The sequence below is a fragment of the Hemibagrus wyckioides genome, linkage group LG13, assembly GCF_019097595.1.
Source record: "Hemibagrus wyckioides isolate EC202008001 linkage group LG13, SWU_Hwy_1.0, whole genome shotgun sequence".
Lineage (NCBI taxonomy): Eukaryota > Metazoa > Chordata > Actinopteri > Siluriformes > Bagridae > Hemibagrus > Hemibagrus wyckioides.
The window spans coordinates 12540395-12560182 of record NC_080722.1 but is presented as its reverse complement, the minus strand read 5'-3'; the positions used below and the strand labels follow the sequence as shown (position 1 = coordinate 12560182).

The window sequence follows — 19788 nt, the reverse complement described above, 5'->3', positions numbered from 1 at the left end:
TGACTAAATGAGGGCAAAGGAATTGTTTTAGACAACAAACTGTAATTGCATCATCTGCTGTCCTGACAGTGACAAATTATCTGTGCATAACGGTATAAGAATAATTATAGCTAAATTCAAATCCTAACACTTGTAATTTATTGCCTTCAGTGGTAACTTTTTTGATTTATGCATGAATGTGACATGATTTCCATTTACATAAAATCTTTTATTTATTTATATTTTGTGTGTGTGTGTGTTTAAACCAGCCACATATTTTACACTATGACACCTCTATTCTACAAATGGTCTTAAAATATATGTTTAAATCTGTGGGAAAATGTGACCCCTTACATTTAGCACCCAAAATAAATTAGTCTAGTTAGATTCTGTGTCTCACTTAGAGCTAGAATAAAAGGTGAGTGGAATATGAAATATACAGAATGATAAAGAACAACCCTTGTTACATGGTTGTTCATGGTTTATTGTTAGTCAGAAGGGATTTGAAATACAAAATGTGTTCTTTTTGAGCCAGTGTATATTTGTGTGTGTGTGTGTGTGTGTGTGTGTGTGTGTGTGTGTGTGTTTTGGAGAAATCTACTGTTTGCATGACCAAACATATTTTTAGATCACAGACTGACATCCTGCTGGATAATTTCCTAGAATTCCCACTGTGTAAATCATTGGTCCCTCAATGATGGTACATATGTACAGTAAGTGTGCCCTGAAGCATACAAATTCTCCCGCTTTAACATGCTTGTGGTTGTATTTTGGCTTTATTACTATTTAGTATTTCTTTATGCACACTACTTCAAACAAAATTCTAGGTACATTAACAAATTAACACTAATTATAGTAACATAGTTTTGAGAAATACAGTATACAGGTGGTTTATGGCACACCTATTATATACACCAGGCTTTAGGGAAGCAATGTTTTTCCTTAGATAGTTTTTTACAAGTATAATCAAGTTTTCCTGTTTTGTTATTTAGAAGAGTTTGTCGTTCTTGTTTTTTTTTTTATATATCCGGAAACATATCAGTTCTTGCATCTTTTCAAACCATTGCATACACCTTAACATGTGATTCCAGTGCCAACTGTGTACATGTGGTAAAAGATGCTTGGGATTAGCTAGTGTTGCTCTCATCAACAGGAGGGAGAGAGATGAAAGCTGTCCTTCTCGCTCAGATAACAGAGCTAATTATGCACCATTGGTCTCCTAGCCATGTTTAGCCATGGCATCGTTGGGAATTAAACTCACTATCTTCCAGTGATACCACAAATAGTATGATAGTACGCCACTGTAAAGCTGCCTAAGAGAATCCTTCCAGCTTTGTAGGACATGCAGTGTTACTCATTCTAGCAATGGTGAATTTCTATTACTTGTAGATGGACTTATTTTAGACTAATATAGCTTCGTGAAGTCTTATGAATTCTTTTTCCATCACTATGAGCTCCATTAATTTAATGCTGTTCATCTAACATTTTCTAACAATCTTTTGTATTTTAGAGTTTAGGCTTTAGGCTGTGTTGAAATTGAACATAAATAAATAAAACAAAATACATTAATTAGAACAACTCTAAACAGTCTCTAATTATTATTCAAGAATTCCACATTTTCTCTAAATGTTCATTATTGTTTATTATTACCACTATGGAAAAAATAGTGTTTAATGATTTCTGTATACGTAGTTTTCTCTGTTTTTATTATATAGTTTACTGTACCTATTGCCGGCCTTTCTGTATTTATTGTATTAGCCTACTTGTAATGGAAGAATGACAATAAGTCTACTTGACTTTCAGTTAGTTGACTATTTTTTTTTTTTTTTGTAGAATATTTCTTGAGTATTCACCTAAAATGACTTTATACCATATATAATAAGACTTTCATTTTTGTCCAACTGGGAACATTGTGTGAGAAGTCTATCATGGAAAAAACACGGATTTCAATTATCAATGAATTAATTAAATCACAGCCAGTGTGTTGAGGGATTAACATTTAGTGATCAGGAAGCTCTAAAGTCTACCTTACCTTGTCCCAGAGTCTCTCTCTGTCCAAAGCAATGATCACCATGGAGGGATTTGTGAGATAGCCATGAGCATTGAAAGACAAGTCTCTGTGCTCCCATGTCACATTGAGCATATGTCTATCAAAAAAAGCAAAGAGAGTTTCAGATGCTGCTATGTCCTGGCAATCAAACAAGATTCATCAGAGGAAGTCATTATTTCTTGTTTTCCAGTCCTTTAAAATGATATATCAATGATAGAACAATAAGTCTGATGGACAAAGGGAAAGAATGATTATTACCATATATTAGAATCTATTATGTGGATGTGGCAAGTTAATTAAAGAAAAATAAATTCCTCCGCCATGCTCAAAAAAATGTAAAATTTCTTAAAATTGTGTAGTAACATTTGAAAGACTTGGCCATGCACTAAATATATATATATTTTTTTTGCTAAAGACATTAAATAGACTGCATCTATGAGTCATTGAGGCACAATTGCCCAATCTAAGAATATAATCAATGGAAATTCAGTCTCCAGTGTGCCTCAGAAAACTCTTGATCACAGACAGTCTGTGGAAGCAATTGAAGCAGTCTTTAATGAGGTCAGCTGCTCCCAGGTGAAAAGCTGATTTAACTAGGAAATCTGTGAATCTCATTAGAAAGGAGAAGACTGATCAAAAAGCACCTATGTGATCTTTCATTTTAGCCTGTGGCCTATTTAGCATGAACAGCATTCCTGTGTTCACTTAAATGGATATAAAGAAAATCTAAACCTGTCTAAACTTTTCTGTATAGTCGAGTACTAAAGATTCTCTGATAGGATTAAAAACACCTCCTAAGTCAGGAATGGAATATAAGGGCAAAGAAGGGCTACATTTATAACTTCACAATAGAGTTCTGGGACTCTGGTGCATATTTGTGAAAACTGTGAAGAAGGACAAGAAGATTTATACTGAAAATATTGAAATCTCACCTAAAAAGTGAATAGTGGTCATAGGATTTTGTTGAACTGTTACACTGACTGTTCACTTCAGGAACAAATCCTCTATGCTTGTGGAAACTGTACACCCCCTGCACCACCACAGCCACTCCTTCCCTCACCCGCTGGCGCAGAGTTTTCCTCCAGTGATCTGAAATTATGCTGATGACCCCGACTGGAAAACTATCTGGAGGTGAAGCCTCTGGGTTTCCTACTGCCAAGCTGGGGATGACCCAAATGTAGCCAGGTCCCAAGAGCCCGACATCAGATGCCATCCTGAACAGATACTGAGCCTCCTCATGTGAGCAGTACACCAAATACACCTGAGCATCCACCTGTTGCAGCAGCCGGCGTGAGCGGATATCATTGGCTCCCACTGACATCTCGAAGCTTAGCACATCCTGCAGCTCCCAAAGAAAGTAGCTGGAGTCTGTGAAAGAGCGGATATAGTCCACAAAGTTTTCATAGCCTGGATAAAGGCTGGTGATCACCACAAAGCTGCCCCAGTTGTATTCCTCCATTACTTTGAACATAGCATTGATCTGCTGCTCAATGGAAGCTCCCATCTGGAGGAAATTCGAACCGTCAGCCTGGAAGAAAATGGTAGAAAAGGAGATGCCAATATCGGTGAAGCAATTCAGTAAATTACAATGAATGAGTTGGATGTTAGAGATGTACGGGTTTAGTCAAAGTGGGCAGACTATTGCAAACTCAGTTTTCCATATGTTGTATTGTTATTAAGTGATATTAATTTGTTTAGAAATGCAATGAGTATTGAACAGATTCAATAAAGTGTGTTCAATACTCAATACACCTGACAACTCCAGTTACGTCATAATGTTATGAATGGGACCATGAATGGTTGTCTATCCTTCATACATAATGCAAAATAATTGGATGTTCTAAAAATCATTGGGTTGTCCGAATTGCATTCCGTTTATTTCAGTAAAACCAAGATAAGATTATCTTATCTTATCTTATTATCCCTAAATGTGAGCTCGCATTATCATTCTGACAAAAGCATATATAAAATACAAATTTGGCCTGTGCTTAGGAGGACAGTCTGGTAAAAAATTTAGCGATGAATGAAATGTCAGGTTTCATTTATGCACTCGTTTACTTTGTAAATTATTTCTTAAACAAGCATAAAAGAAACAATATAGATTCCTTTGTAGGGCTGATACATTTGAGCCACAGTTTGTGGTCTGTGGAATTTGTAGTAACTATCACATTGTATCCATGAGTCACTGTGAACAATTAACCTTGAACACCTTTCTCAAGTGTGGAGGACTGGATCCGCAATACAAAGATAAATTGCTGGAATATTGATCCTATTGTAGAATTGCCACAAAGCACAATCATGATTTATTACCCAACTTTTAATAATTTTTCTTTTTCCTTTTGACAGTTTGGTTTCAATGTCTGTTTCAACGTGCAAACGTTAAATACAGCAGTTGATAAAGCCGCAAAATTATACACAAAGTACTCAGGTACATATTCTTCTTGGCACTTAATTCTGTCACATTAGAAGATGTCTTTGTGCCCTATTCTGCCAGCAGCCCTTGCTTCTCAAAGGTGGCTGAAAATGCAGGAGGGAGATTGAAATGCCCAATTAAGCTCCGATCTGAGAAAAATGAGTGGAAAGGTCTCGTCTTGGCAGGAGCAGGGAGACATTTTCCCAAGACTCCTATCTGACAGGAGCTTGCTCAAACCCATATACGCTGATCCAGTGTCCTTCAGGTAACTTCTACAGCTTACCTAAAGTAGGCTGGCTATAGGAATGAGATGGGTTCAGGCTGACGAGAGCTCTGGGACTCATTCTTACTTTTCAGAGCAACTTTTCTTTATTTTAAGAAGTAGAAAAAGATCACTGAGGTTCATCTCTGATGCAGAGATGCATCCAATTAATTGAATTCAAATTAATAGGATTGTTCTAGCATATTTAGCGGGACGGAGCTACTTTACTGGAGATCACTCTGTTCCACCATTTGGGCTCACTATTATTTCAAAACAGAATGTCTTCTTGATGAGTTCATGTCAGGCATGTGCCTGATTTCATGGTCTTTGCATTCCTACTGTGATCATATATGATATAATGAGCAGTAAAAGACAACTTGGGAAAATGATCCTTTGTTCTTGGAGATTCCCATACCAGATTGTTTTATTCTCCAAGCAAAAGGAGACTTTGCATAGTGATCATTTCTCAGAAGACAATATATATGTTAATCTTCAATATCATTTGATGTTACCTACTTTTTTTTATAATACCTAAAATAGCCATTTATCTGTATGTACAACAACATGTTTTCTTCAACATTTGCAAAAAAAAAAAAATTAACAATCAATTATTCAATTAATATTATTAATAAATTGTTCTTCTCAGACAACAGCTATGCTATTTTCTTTCCCTAATTTAGAATTTTTTTGCAGTGTACTAATTTTCCCCACGCAGTTATCAGGCAAAGTACTATATATGTAAGTGGTATAAATATGTGGAAGATATAAGGGAGCTATGTGTGGTCTATTTTTAACACTGTTTTCCTTTTACTGTTTCCAAAGGAAAAATATAGCCTCTTTGTATTAAATGAACATTTTATGGCAAATAATTACAAAGTTATTGGAAGAAGTGGAAAGAGCAGATAATTGCATATCAAATACAAGAATAGAAAATGCTGCAATAAAAAAGCCAAAACCCATCTGCTGGCATTTAACATGCATAAAAATATATATATAACAAAAGCTCTACTTTTTCATAGCTTATTTGAAGCCAACCAGAAACAGGAGTCAGCTTTTGTTTTTTAAAGAATCCAATTATCACTCTTTACAATTCCATCATGATATGGAGGATGTAAGCATATCTTGTCTTTCTGTTTCTGTGTCATATGACATACTAAGTGAGCTTGAAGATAATTTGAATAGCAGTGGTTGGACTGGAAACTACTGTCTTTAATATTCAGTACTAATATTGAATATCATAAAGCCTATTGATTTCAAGTCCTCACATATCTCATCAGTTGTATTTGGACTATTTCTGGTTATTACTGAGATAATAGTAGTGCAAATACGAATATGATTGATTAGGTATGGATTTAATGCTTTAAACTGTACTTAAACTGTTCTGTCCACTTGTTGTGTGTTATAATCCTAGCTAGTTAAAATATTTATTTATTAGGTAAAGACTTATTTATTTTAAATTTCCCATCTTTTCACAAATATCAGCAATCTCTGCTATTTGTATAAAATTAGGTCTAAATCTCTATGTGACCTAAGGATCATCTTGTAGTAGTGGGTTTATCAGCTTACACATCTCTACAAGTTTTAGTAAAATCTAACATTCACAAAACTAGGTCAAATCTCTCTCAACAAGGTAAATATAATTCATGTGACAAAGTGGGTGTGCTCAAGAGCAAATGTTTGCACACCCTAATTACAGACCAACTAGACATTATGTGCCTTATCATTTGAATACCAGCTGTATTGTTTAAGCCCTTACTTACCACAGAAATGTCAATTTACCTTGTGAGGGATGACTAAGGCAGAGCCTCCATTGATGCCAACTATGGGTATTGAAGTCTGGGAGGAGAGAAAGTCTAAGATCTGAGCTACAGCCTCTGAGTCAACATCATCCTCAAACACCACACCATGGAGGCTCCCAGCAGCCATGGTCTGACAGAGGCGTGTAAGCAGTGCACTAGGGCTTGTATCATTTACTAGCACAGTGATGGGGTTCACATCCAGCGGCAGGTCGAGGAAGTTCTCCCGGCTCAGACGTCCCTTTATTTCACCTTGGTGGCCAGAGCTGCTGAACACCACTGCCACATTAACTGTAGGTGGGCCAAAGAAAGGACGAGCCTGGTAGTGCAACATGGCAGTAAACAACAGGAGGAGCTGCAGAGAGAGACTCATACACCCCTGATGAATGGCCATTTCAGGCACCTACAGCCTGTAAAGGGAGGGAGAGAGAGGGAGAGAGAGAGAGGGGTGGGGTAAACACATGCAATAAAGTACAAGTTAAAATAATTCAATACCTGAGGCTATTTTCATTACACATAAACACTATTGCATGTGTCCAGCACAAAGTATATTGAGTACATGCTGTGTATTTGTACACAATGTGTGTTTGGTTTTGACTACACCGCTGCTTTGCTCTCAGTGTGTATGTGTGGGGGGGTTGTGTGCAGGTAGTTGGCAATAGGAGAAAGAAACACACTGTGAGCACAGTGAGGGATTCACAGCAAACTGTGCCATTTTAACACTTCCCAGTGTCCACTCTTTGACTTGACGAACACACAGAGGGTGTTAGTCTGTGGCGCAATCATTTACAGAGAGAAGCACAACATAAAACAGCTTCTGTTTTTTGTGTGACATTCTGTGAAATGCTTCATGCTTCAATCAAGACATATTAGGACATTGTAAGAGCCCTAATGATTACTTTTCAAAACACTAATGTGATAGAAGGTCACCAAGTTAACATTTAAAATGAATATAATTTAAAATAAGAATTAGGTAGCTGCACCACATTAAAACATGTAATAGCATAAGTAAACATATAATAGCGGTGTTCAGAGGTGCTACCCCTGAATAGTTCTGCATGCTGCTTTCATTTCAGATTCATTAAACATTTCCCTGGGGAGACTTGTGAGAATAGGTAAATGTATTGCTTCCTTTTTTTTCCAACTAAGATTTGCTTTGTACCTGAAAATGTTAATGAGTGTCCACAGGAATTGAATAGGCTCCAAAACAGTGACAGGTGTGCTACTGATGGTGCTGTTTGAAGATTCATATAAATCCCTAGTCATTTCAGATTGTTGCTTATCAGATTATTTTAGCACAGACACGCAGACGCTGCTTTTCTCCTATATATTATCTAACAATATATGATCCCCAGTGTACATGCAGGCAAGTAAGCACATACCCCTTCCAGACCCATGTACAGAGAGATAGCTTCATTTTACAATTTAGAGCACACAATATTCCAGGGACCTTCTGCATAATGGATAAACAGGATTATATGTGATGCATGATGAAATGATAAATACCAAAAAAATATAGAAAACTCATCAGTGCTAAATAGATCTAAATATACCTATAGAGTTTAATCTCTTCAATCAGTCTGGATCCAAGTTATGCAATGCCAAGGTGGGATCTTCCTATGGTATCACTTTTCTTAAGAGCAGTGTTTCAATTTTTATATTAAACCATCCATTTAGACTAGTATATGCTGCCATAAAGTTTGCTTTTGTGATTTTCATGTTTTTACTTAGTGCTGGGTTGTGCTGGCTCAGTGGTAGGCTCAGTGGTAGGTTTCTCGCCTACCATGTGGAAGGCCTGGATTTGATTCCCAGCCAGTGCCCAAGCCCCAGCCACTGGATGCAGTGTCGGTCCCAAGCCTGGATAAAATGGGAGGGTTGCATCAGGAAGGGCATCTGGCGTAAAACCTGTGCCAAGTTGTTGTACCATTATCAAAATACAAGACTGGTCAAAGAATGTGCAAGATCTAAGATAGGTCAAAGACCAGAGCTAGCTGAAATCAATTTAAGATTAAGTGGATGGAGACCAAGTCAAAATCATGATCAATGAGAACAAGACTGAGGAAAGGTTGAGACAGATACCTTCAAATCAAAGAAGTTATCTTTGTTAGTGCATTATTGTTCCATTGATTATTTGATGTTTTCTAGATTATTTTTTACAAACATAATTTTCGAACATAACTCGGACAAGACCAAGACCTTCGTCATTGCCCTAAGCCAGAAAATACAGGTATGTAATCATTGTGACTGTTTGGAATTAGCACCAAACAGTAGAGCTCTCTGATGCTAGGCTAATGGATGAAGATAATGCTATAACAGCAGAGATGAAAGCAGGTGCCTTTTACTGCTTCATTCGTCATCTCATTTATTCATAAGTTTTGTTAGACCACACGATCACAATGTTTGAAACAGTGTATGCAGGTAAGATTTGCTAGACATTTCTGTCAAAAAAAAAAAACAGTGCTGGACAAAAAAATAAAGACTGATGTATTAAATCTGTGAAATGATGTATGAAATCTGATCACGAGTGGTCAGTGGAGACATGATTATAATGGCAGGTGTGAATAGCTATGCATCTACTTTTGATCACACAAAAACATGTTAATAATAGGTGTGGCCTTAGACTGGATTTGAGCCCTATAGCCATATCTTTGTTATGTCAGTGTCACATACTTGTGATAATATGATGCGGCAAACAGAAAATCCAAGCTAATATAGGATTAGAAAAAATGTACAGGATTATATCATTTATGATGCTGTGACACTATAATAGTTTGTATATATATATATATATATATATATATATATATATATATATATATATATATATATATATATACAGAGCTACACAATAAAAAATCTGCAGAGCTACAAAATATCCCTAGTGTAAGAAATAAACTAGTGGCAATCAGTATCCAGCTAAAACACATTGTTTACTGTAGCAGATACAAAGTAGAGTAATATTAGAGCTATATTTGGATGTGTTTTTCTGCCGCACACCACACAGGGACTTAAATCTAAACTCTACAGTATGTCCCCGTATTTATGGATGAGATCCGTACGGGTGTGTTCAGTCCAGCAGACTCCTGGAGCACTGATACTAACTAATTAATTAATTACAAATGACCAAACTGGCCATTATGCCCTCCTGCATATGATACTCCCTCCTTGTCTTTTAGAGCTATGAACATGTTCCAGTAAAAGGACTGATTCCCCCCACAGTTCTGAGCTGCATGCATTACTCCAAGCAGTTGCTTTTTTTTTTTAAAGTATGAAGCCAAACAGCATCACAGCCTAATGAGATGAACCTGATTTAGAAGCGTAAAGGTTATTCCCATCAATCCATGCCAGCATTTTACAAGTGCAACCATATAACCTATTAAGCAATCAGAGCAGATACAACACTCATTTAAATTGCAGTGGATGAAAAATATCTGTTGCTATTTGCAGTTTTGTAATAGTAGTAACAAGAACATACAGTAGTAGAATATAATAAAAAGCAGATCCTTGTTTAAATGGAGATCACAGGAAGTGTCCAGTTCAAATGAAACAGATGGCAAGGGAGATAGAATGACACAGACTTCGTCTAAATGAGTTTCAAAACAAATCTGTGCTTGCCAAGAGGATTCCTGGGTAGAGTATTAATCCATCTTTATTTTGATTGAATCTTCATTTGAACACAATCAATACTGGAAACCTGAATCCTTGCTTATGTTATGCAGGCAGTGCACACTCTTCTACTACTTACATTTTTTTCCCATAAGAATAAACCAATGATAAAAAGAGGTAAAGGCACAGGAATTGTTAAGTAAATGATGTATGAATGTCAGAGACTTTAATAATGTTCAGGGCATCATGACTAGTTCCTATCTGACCAAGAAAATAAGCTTTTCCAATCAATGGACTGAATAAAACTGGCAGAAAAACAAGGTCCGTGACTCTGCTTTGTAAACTGAAATGAGTTTAAGGCCATGCTGAGCTAATATACGGTACGTATCATACATAATAGAATTCACAATTTCATTTATCTTACTGTTCCTCTGAAATGAGGAGGATGATTACATTTTTCTGTCCTGCTTTTATGCTTTATTCTTATGCATATCCTCCCAGCAGAAATCTCTCAGAATCTAGTCCTAAACAGCACCTTTTCATGATGCTCTCAAGGGTATATCTTTTTAGTCTTATTGTACAACAGAATTACATTACAATGCATGCATTTTTTTAATGTAAAAGTATCACAGATTTCTCAATTTACTGCCCTTGTTTGTTTTGTTTGTTATAGCCATCTTTTTTTTCACCTTATATTGTCATTTGTCTGTTCTAAATTTTGTTCACATGTCTGACATTTAGTCCCTGATTAGTTACTTGTGTGTGCGTGTGTGTGTGTGTGTGTGTATGTGTGTGGATTTCTGTATATTCTGGTCATGGGTCTTTGTGCATTTCTAAACATTGCTCTCTCGTTTTGTTCTGTTTTTCTTTCTCTCACTAGTTCCTGTTTTTGCTTTAGATTAGTTATTCCTTTTTTGACATTGCCTTCATGTTTATTGACCCCATATCGAACATCGAACCATGACAATGACTTTCGGATTGCCCACAATAAAGAACATGCACTTGTATCTTGCCTCATCCCACAGTGTGCTACAAAAAAAAAAAAAATTACGTACTAAAGGTACAAAAGGTGCCGCTCAGAGTGCCAACCAAGCACCAAGGACTTTCTCAAGTGTGTAGATGGAATACACATATAGCTATATTCTTTTATCACTTAAAGAGCCTAAGATTAGTAATACCACAAAACTGATACCACAGTAAGTGGTGAAATATTACTGAGAATAGAATATGGCTGAATTTATATTATATGACACGATTACTAAGCCTGTATTTACGATAATTCATATATTGTAAATTTAATATATAATGATAAATAATATAATATAAAATTTCAAGCAGTTTTTTTTTTTGGGTTATTGGAAGCTAATTTTGAAGAATAAATATACTGTAAGACTATTTCAAGTGTATGATTAGCAAATAAATGTAATAAACATATTACATAACATATATATAACATACATAACATATATAAGGCTTATTGTAATCATATAATACTATTTGATTCATTTGACTATATCTGTTTGCTAAGAGTAAATACGTAACTTGTTATTTATTTATTTATTTATTTATTTATTTATTTATTTATTTATTCATTTATTTATGGCAGTTTCCCAGAGTAACACATTAAAACACCTGCAGCCCTGCTTTGATGGCAGCGAGTAATACGTAAATTGTGAATGGTGTTAATATATTCACATTATATTCACATTTCAGCATGTTGGATGTGCGTTGGATGTCTCATGTCCGTCATTTAAACTCCTCTGATCCTTTTTTCAAGCACTTTGATGTGTTTGATCACAGGTCCTCGGTGAAATGAACATCATAGCTTGTGCATTTGTTCCCTTGATGAAACATGGGTGGTATAACATAATAATTAAAAAGCATGAAACGGGTGAATTATTTTTTTATTAAATCTTTACGAAATACATCCCTCATGCCTGGCACCAGTGTAGCATACAAATAATTAAAAAAAATATATATAGAAAATGTAGAACAATTCATTTGAAGCACTAAAATGCTGTAGTGCAGGCAATTCAGTTTCAATTGTATACAGTTATAACAATAGATATTGGTAAGCAGTTTCACCTAAATATGGATTAGTTCTATATCTCTGTTAGCAAGCCAGAGGCAATAGCAGCAGAAAAACCCTCCTGGAAATGAAGGGCAAAAAAAAAATCCCTAGAGAGGACTCAACAGGGAACCTCTTTTAGGTGATAAAAGCCATCTAAACTGTTTACTCATCACTCTGTCTATTTACCTGATTACTTTCTTATTTACTTAGTGTATCTAATCTGTGTTAAACCAGCTCTTCCTTGTGAATGACTTTCCAATCCTTATTTAAAGTGTATTTGCTGTTTAGTTACTCCTCCCTTGTTTCATGTTTATTCAATGTATCATGGATTAAACTGAATAGTTAAACAAACTTACCAAAATGATCTCTGGACACGTGTTTGTCACACCTGAGTTTTCTAACCCTAGAAATTATATAGCAGACTACATTTCACAGCTCCAACATGACTGTGCTACAGAGCATAAACATATTTTCACTTTTCTCCTCTGCAATTTAGGCTCTCGCTTTCTTGCTGACAACTACAGTAACACCACAGATGTTTGAAGCGGTAGGAGAAAGAAATCCAGTAGTAAACCGCTGTCAGATGTGGAAACTTAACTTATGTACATGTACAGTGCAATTCAGCAACATGATCCATCACATATTAGAAAATCACTAGTAATAACACATTCATGATGCAAGATCAGCTTTGGATGCCAGCTGCCCTCATGGCACCTGATTCAATAAAGTTATTCCAAACACCTTCACATATGTGCGTGAATGTATAAATAATGAGACCATCATTATTCATCAAGCTATCATAACTCCTTATATCAGGACATCAGCAGCTGAAGCTATAGGCGTTGGTTTGATGGGTAAATAAATAAATAAATAAATAACAGCTTCACATAAATCACAGCCCCTCAGATCACAACAGAAAATAATGTAGGTTTTTGTTTTTTTTTTCCGTGTAATTTTATACCTTGAGTATTTTTAGAAAGTAAAAGCCCTACTATTGATTCTAACATGTCTGCAAAGTTTCAAAGAAGAAGTTATCATTGGTGCCACCTCTGAGTCCAGGTGAACTGTAAATTTCTTCAGGAGCAATAGGTTATATAGACACTGTCTAAATAGAGTACAGAGTGGACCATGACTTTAATAGGCTCACGAGACTCTACTGTCCTCATGTGAGAACACCACCTTTTCTTCCAGCTACTGTGTGATGAAACCCAATTAAGAACATCATGTAAGGTTGGGTTGTGCTCTTTTCTCCAACACGTTCGTGTCTGAAGACATTCATTAATTTCCATAGTTATCATGTGCTAGTAAGAAAATTTAGCAAAAAACTAATTTCATGGCACACAGATTAAGAGTTTGGGTCTCAATAAGGATAGAATGAACAGATAATAAGCCAATAACAATTTCTCTGGTCTTTTGTCCATATGGAGTGAGATAAGTTGAGGAAGCTGAGGAAGATGACATGCTTTAGTGGCACCATATTAGCATTTCTCTGGGTTTATCAGTAAAATATTTCTCAATCCATTTAGCCTCTCTTGGCATTCTGCATCACAGTTTGATTCATGTATTTACAATAGGGATAATGGCTAGATGAAATGAATTACAGCAGGTTCTGGCTAAGGTTCTTTAATGACCTCCCTTGAGTATATGACTTATAGTATCACACAACAGTATAGTGTGTTTGGCAGGCCTTCATTTAAGCCATGCTTATCCCTCCTGGATGGTGCTGTGGTTTTATGTTACTGCCTATGAGTTGCCTGCTAGGCATGGGATATGAGATGTCTTGCATACTGTCGGGCTGCAATCACAGTCAGAGCTAGAAGGACTGAGATAATACTTCTTTAATAACATGGTCACAGAGGTCGTGGAGAGCATAAGCATCCAGGTGTTTTAGTCCTTTACAGAATACCCACAAGCACAAACTAAATATGCATGTTTTAATTAAGAGAATAATCTACATTAATCATAAAACATGCTGGATATTCATATATTATCACTCTGATTACTGAGTGTTTATACAGTATACTGTATACTAGAGATTTAAAAAAAATAAAAATAAATACAAGCCACAGCTGTATTCTGATCACTGTTTTCATCCCTGCATGCTGCTACTCATCTGCACAACAGTAAAATGAGCATATGAAAGCAGCTCAGTAAGTCTGCCTCAAAACGCCATAAACCTGACATGATAGTAATTACATTCCTATCTAACTGGAATGGACAAGTTGGGTTTCAACATTCATAATAGATTTGTCATCATCATTTATTACCTGTTTGCCTTTGTGGACATAAGCGGATGCATTAGACACCCTACAAACATGCCTGCATACAAACTGAACTATAAAATGTTGATGGTGTTTTTTCCTCTCCCGTGAAGAGCATGGTCATATATCTACAAATTAGTAATTATTTCCATGAGCCAAGCTTTAGGAAAAAGTTAGGAAAGGTTTCTTACAACTACTTTTACAGCTGCATATACAATAGAAGAAAATGTATTTGTAGTTTATCTACATTACATCTGAGATTAGTTTAGACAGGTACATGTGTTCCTTATAAACCACAGTGTAGGCATGGACAATGATGCATACACAATACATTCCTCAAGGTTACACACAGGCAACAGAGGACACACATATGCAGAACTGCCTACAGTTCACAAGATATAACATAAACTGTATGTATTTACATGTATTTGTCAAGTTCTCAGATTGCCCTTATGAATTTAGTAAATCCTAAATGCTTTAGCAGATTCATCAGAAATAAATCATACAGCTTTCTCCACTATGACCTTGTCTGATTTGATGGAATAGACTGTATATTTGCCATGAATGTGATAAGTATCATATCTGCAGTTGGATTATATCTTTCTATTAATAAGAATAGTTCCTCTGAATAAATACACTACAGCTTGTGTCTGCCTTTGACATATATAACTCTCCTCTCCTGCCTAGCTGTTTACAGAGACGGTTTACCTGTAAATAAACCTTAGTCCAGTATTTGCTCCAGTTAAAGACATACATATAATCATGCCATATAGTTCTGTTAAGGACCCATGCTTTACACATGAAAATTCTACTTGCACTGAAATACCTATAAAGATACCTGTACAGTCTGTTGGCATTGGCATTTATGTAAATTAAATACAAAATATCACGTTTATAAATAAGCATTATTGCAGATTACCTTGCAAGGCTGGCTGTGTGTCACTTCATTTATAACAGCTCTGCTGCCTGCACTGCATTTCTCCCTTTCTAGGAATACTATTACTACAAGCTGACAGCGAGCAGCACACCTGTTACCACACTATAAGTCCCTCTACACAGACATCACCTTTGAAATGCAAAAACACAGTCTCTCTGTGCAAACAGCAGGTAGAGCAGTGACTCAGGAGCATCAGCCAATGCATCCCAAATTGAGATCTTTATTAATATCCATGACACAGATGCAGAAAAGGTACATATAAATAAGGAGGAGTTTGCTTACCTGCACCGGCTGGATGCATCCGAGCCTGACCTCGAGCAGTACGCAATTTCACTGCAGGTGTCTAGGGTTCCCTTATTTTCCTCCCCTCCTTTCTCGTCTCTCTCCTCTGATGATCTCTCTCTCTCTCTCTTTCTCTCTCTCTCTGTCTCACTCTCCCACTTCTCTTTCTCTTCTAGCACTTAGTAAGTTCACTGCTGTACCAGCAGAAGACCTTGCAGAGATCCTTGGCATGTAGACAAAAGTTGTGTCTGCTGAGGACAAAAAAGGAAAGGTGAAATTTTGGAGAGAAGTGTCCCAAAAGAAGGAGAAAGGCAGATGTTGGCAGCTTCACAGCCTTGTGATGGCAGCGAGAGGTATCTGGAGGATTGCAGTTGCGATTTCTGACTAGGAAAAGGTGTGAGTGCAGGTGGCGAGGTGAACCAAGTTGAGAATGGAGTTCCCTGCCAGGACTGTGTGTGAATTCATGTGTCTATGTGTCTGGGATAAAGAATAAAATATTTATAAAGAAAGTTATTTGCCCTTGTCTTCAGATTTTAATGTTTTGATTTTTGTGAATAGTGTGCATTGTCATATTTACCCCACAATGTCTTTAGTTTTTAAATAATCTTGTCTATTCGTAAGGAAAAGAAATGTGTGTTAACTCACACACTGAATGTGAGAATTTTTACTCCAGACTAAACCTTCATCCCAAATTAGCCACTATCTTCTTCTCTGTCAACAATCTACTTCTCTAGCCTTGAGGGACATGGAGACTTTAAAAAGCATCAATAACCACAGCAACAAAAACAGCCAATAATGAAAAAAATGATGATAAATGAGAGAGATTGTGTGATGTCTAACCTCTTCTATTCCAGCTGCTGCTGTCTTTTCTGATAAGTGAAGCAAAAGTCCATGCAGATGAAGTTTATCTTGTTTTCGCCACAGCTTCCACCCTTTTCCCTAAGGATGCGATTTGGTCCAAAAATCCAGAAAGTTGGTAAAGTCACACAAAAATAGATTCAGTCATTTGGCTGTGACTTTCCTAAATCTGTGACTCCAGTTCTCAGTTCAGAACCAGTGAGGCAGTGACGATGGAAATGTGTGAATAAAGGAGCAGGTTGTGGAGTTTTCGGTCCGTGTCCAGGTTCTGTGGTTCTGTGCTTCAGTGGCATGTCAGGGATGTTCAGGCACTTGCTGCTCTCCATGCGATGTAACAGCTTCTGAGCCCTGATAATCTTGCTGTACAGATTTATCCTCCTCTCCTCCCTCCCATGCGCCCTCCTCACTACCACACACTCTCCTCCCTTCTCTCTGTCTCTCTCGCTACCTGAGCACCTCCCCATCACTGATTCTGTACTATTATACTCATTAATGGAGCTTTCCCAATTTTCAAACCTTATTATTGATTTATTTATTTATTTCACACATTGCTATTTTTTGCCCCTTATACCTCTCTGGCTTATGAAGTTTTGGAATTTTACCCACTCTCCTTTCTTCCTTACTTTCCTTTTTTTGTGATAAGTATAAAGGTTTGTCTCGGGTCTTCCATTTTGTGGATTTTCTCCGTAATCCCTTTACCACCCCCACCACCCACCACACACACACACACACACACACAAACAACACGCACACACAAACACACACTCCTTTCTGACCTTGCTGGTTTCACCTAACAGATACAGTTTGTTTTCTTCAGACATACTACAAACTCTACTTTCAAAATTTGTAGACACTCTCTAGCCAGTGCAAAAATTGGTATATAAATTTAAATGGTGTCATTCTTTTTACTATTTTCGGGTTTGTGAAAGTAAAGAAATATCATTTGCATCATATGATATCAAATACTTTAGCCTGCCTATAATGAGATGTGTAAAACATAATTGTGTTTAATTCTTTGATATCCCTTAGTGCTTCTTTTGCAGTACCCCCCCCCCCCATAAAAAAACAAGAAACTGTTATATTAACCTTAGTACTGTTTTTCACAATACTGTTTTTTCCTCTTCCCCTCTTCCCCTGCATTCAAAGGAACGTCTGTAACTTGTCTGTAGTACTTTGTTCAATGTACCTATCTTAACAAAAGCTAAAAATACAGCTGAATTATTTTTAAGCAGACCAGGTGATGACATTCTGACAGGTGCAGGAGCTAAAGTCTCACTGGTTTGAATATGCTTGACAATGCAACACTACAAACCTCACATAAAACATATGCACATGATTCACATGAAAAAAACAACAACAAAAAAACCCCCAAAAACAAATATATACTTATGAAGGCTTGCTTATATTCACCTTACACGACTTACTTTGGTCAATTCACAGAGTCAAATTTAGCCTCTATTAAACTCATTTCTAAAATATTATTCTATTTTATTCTGATATCCTTTAATATTATTAGCTAATGACCAATTTAGTGGCTTTGTGTCTGTAATTCGTGATTTAACTGATGAACTAATATAATCGGAGAATCATCAGTTGCGTTAGAAAAAGCTTACAGTATACTGTATGCCCCCATGTAGACATCTTATTTTGTATCATACTTAAAGATGCACTGTTACACAGTTACATGTTTTCATCTTAAGGACATTATAATCAATCAAACTGAAAGCAGAACAGTGGCAATCAGTAATGATAATAATAGCATTTAGCTGCTGTTCTGTGTTTCTGGAAATTGGCTGGTGGCCATTTCCACACAGCATGTAATGACTAATTCAATGCATTCCAATTTACACATTGCACTGCTATCCCCTAGCTATGATAAATAAATAAATAAATAAATATATGAAGAAGTTCATTCATCTTTAGTATCCACTTCATGTTGGTTAGGGTTGCAGTAGATCTCTGTGAACACAAGTCAGGAATACACTGTGGAAGAAATGCCTGTTGCTATAAAAAATGTCTTGTAGTGATCAAATCAGTATGAAAAAGTTTTAAAAATAAGTTCATAGCTAGCATTCAAAGTTTTCTTACAGTTTTGTTTGAAATCAGTAGAAAACCGAGCACTCATGCTTATTCGCTTTTAAATGCTTATCTTGCATTCCATACAAGCCATTATATTGCAATAGTATAGGTAACTCATTACAACAGTATTGTGTGTTGTAATGTTACAGGAACAGGTTTTATGAACAGCCAAATGCAATGTCACTATTATGTAAGTCCTGGGTCCTTCAAGTGCACTTGCAGTCACATGGAAAAGCCTTCAAAAGAAGCTCTGGTGTGGTATGGTGTGGTGTTCTCACGTGGCCAAGGTCTGTCAGTCTGTCAGGTCTCTCAGCAGTAGAGTGCAACACACCCCAGGCAACAGCTGCCTGACTCAGTGCATCAGATGGACTGTGAGAGGAAAAAAAAAATAGAAAAAGTCTGGAAATATACAAATAGTGTTGTGCACTGTGACAGACATTTTGCTGCTGTAAAAGGTGACTATTATTAGAAAGGCTTTTGTTAAGGAAATACACTAGAAAAATGAAATTAATTAGGGCTGCTCCTGCTGCCAAATTTCTAGGAGTAACATCTGGAAGACTGCTGTTTCAATTGATGGGAGCCATGAAAGTTTCAAATGCTCATTTGGAAAGTGGAAACCTGAATATATTAGGCGATATAAAGCTTAGTAAAGTCAATTAAACATCATTTAAACAGTGCTTTACCTTAACAAAAGTTAAGGTTCATTATAAGTGATCAGTGTAAATGTGTTACATACCAAATGAGCCATTTTGAAACACACTAGGAAATATCATGGCAGCTTTTAAAATCCAGGGTTCTTGAGCTCAAGTTATTATCTGTAGGGAGTTTCCCATGTTTATTCTGTGCTGGTTTCTTACAGGTTGTCCGGTTTCCTCCCACTGGTCAAAAACATGCTAGTTGGATTTCCTAAGCTAAATTGCCCTAGGTGTGAATAAGCGTGTGAATGTGTACATGGATGGTGTTTTGCAATGGACTGACATCCCATTTAGGGTGTATCCCTGTCTTGCATAAAGAAAGGAACATCATATTAGGTGAAAATGTCATCTTTGTTTCCAATACCATCTTTCTGCTGTCATATATAGGTCCTAAACCAAAAAGGAGAATTATGATTTCTTCATGGAGCTTTAATACAGCTGGATCGGATGATGGCTGCAGACAACTGTCATTATTTTTCTCACTCTTCTGAGCAGGACC

At 36.5% G+C, this 19788-nt stretch overlaps 1 protein-coding gene across 1 annotated transcript in view; it reads right to left on the bottom strand.

Moving 5' to 3' along the window:
* Positions 1-16832, bottom strand: part of grin2cb (glutamate receptor, ionotropic, N-methyl D-aspartate 2Cb) — a 32706-nt gene extending 15874 nt beyond the window's left edge. The window contains exons 1-5 of the mRNA XM_058405713.1: positions 16498-16832; positions 15658-15908; positions 6484-6910; positions 2962-3557; positions 2012-2126 (exon numbers count right to left, since the gene is read on the bottom strand). Of these exons, the coding sequence (XP_058261696.1) occupies positions 2012-2126; positions 2962-3557; positions 6484-6894 (1122 nt within the window). The 5' untranslated portion in view covers positions 6895-6910; positions 15658-15908; positions 16498-16832. The remainder of the gene's footprint in view (positions 1-2011; positions 2127-2961; positions 3558-6483; positions 6911-15657; positions 15909-16497) is intronic.
* Between the last annotated feature and the right edge of the window lie 2956 nt (positions 16833-19788).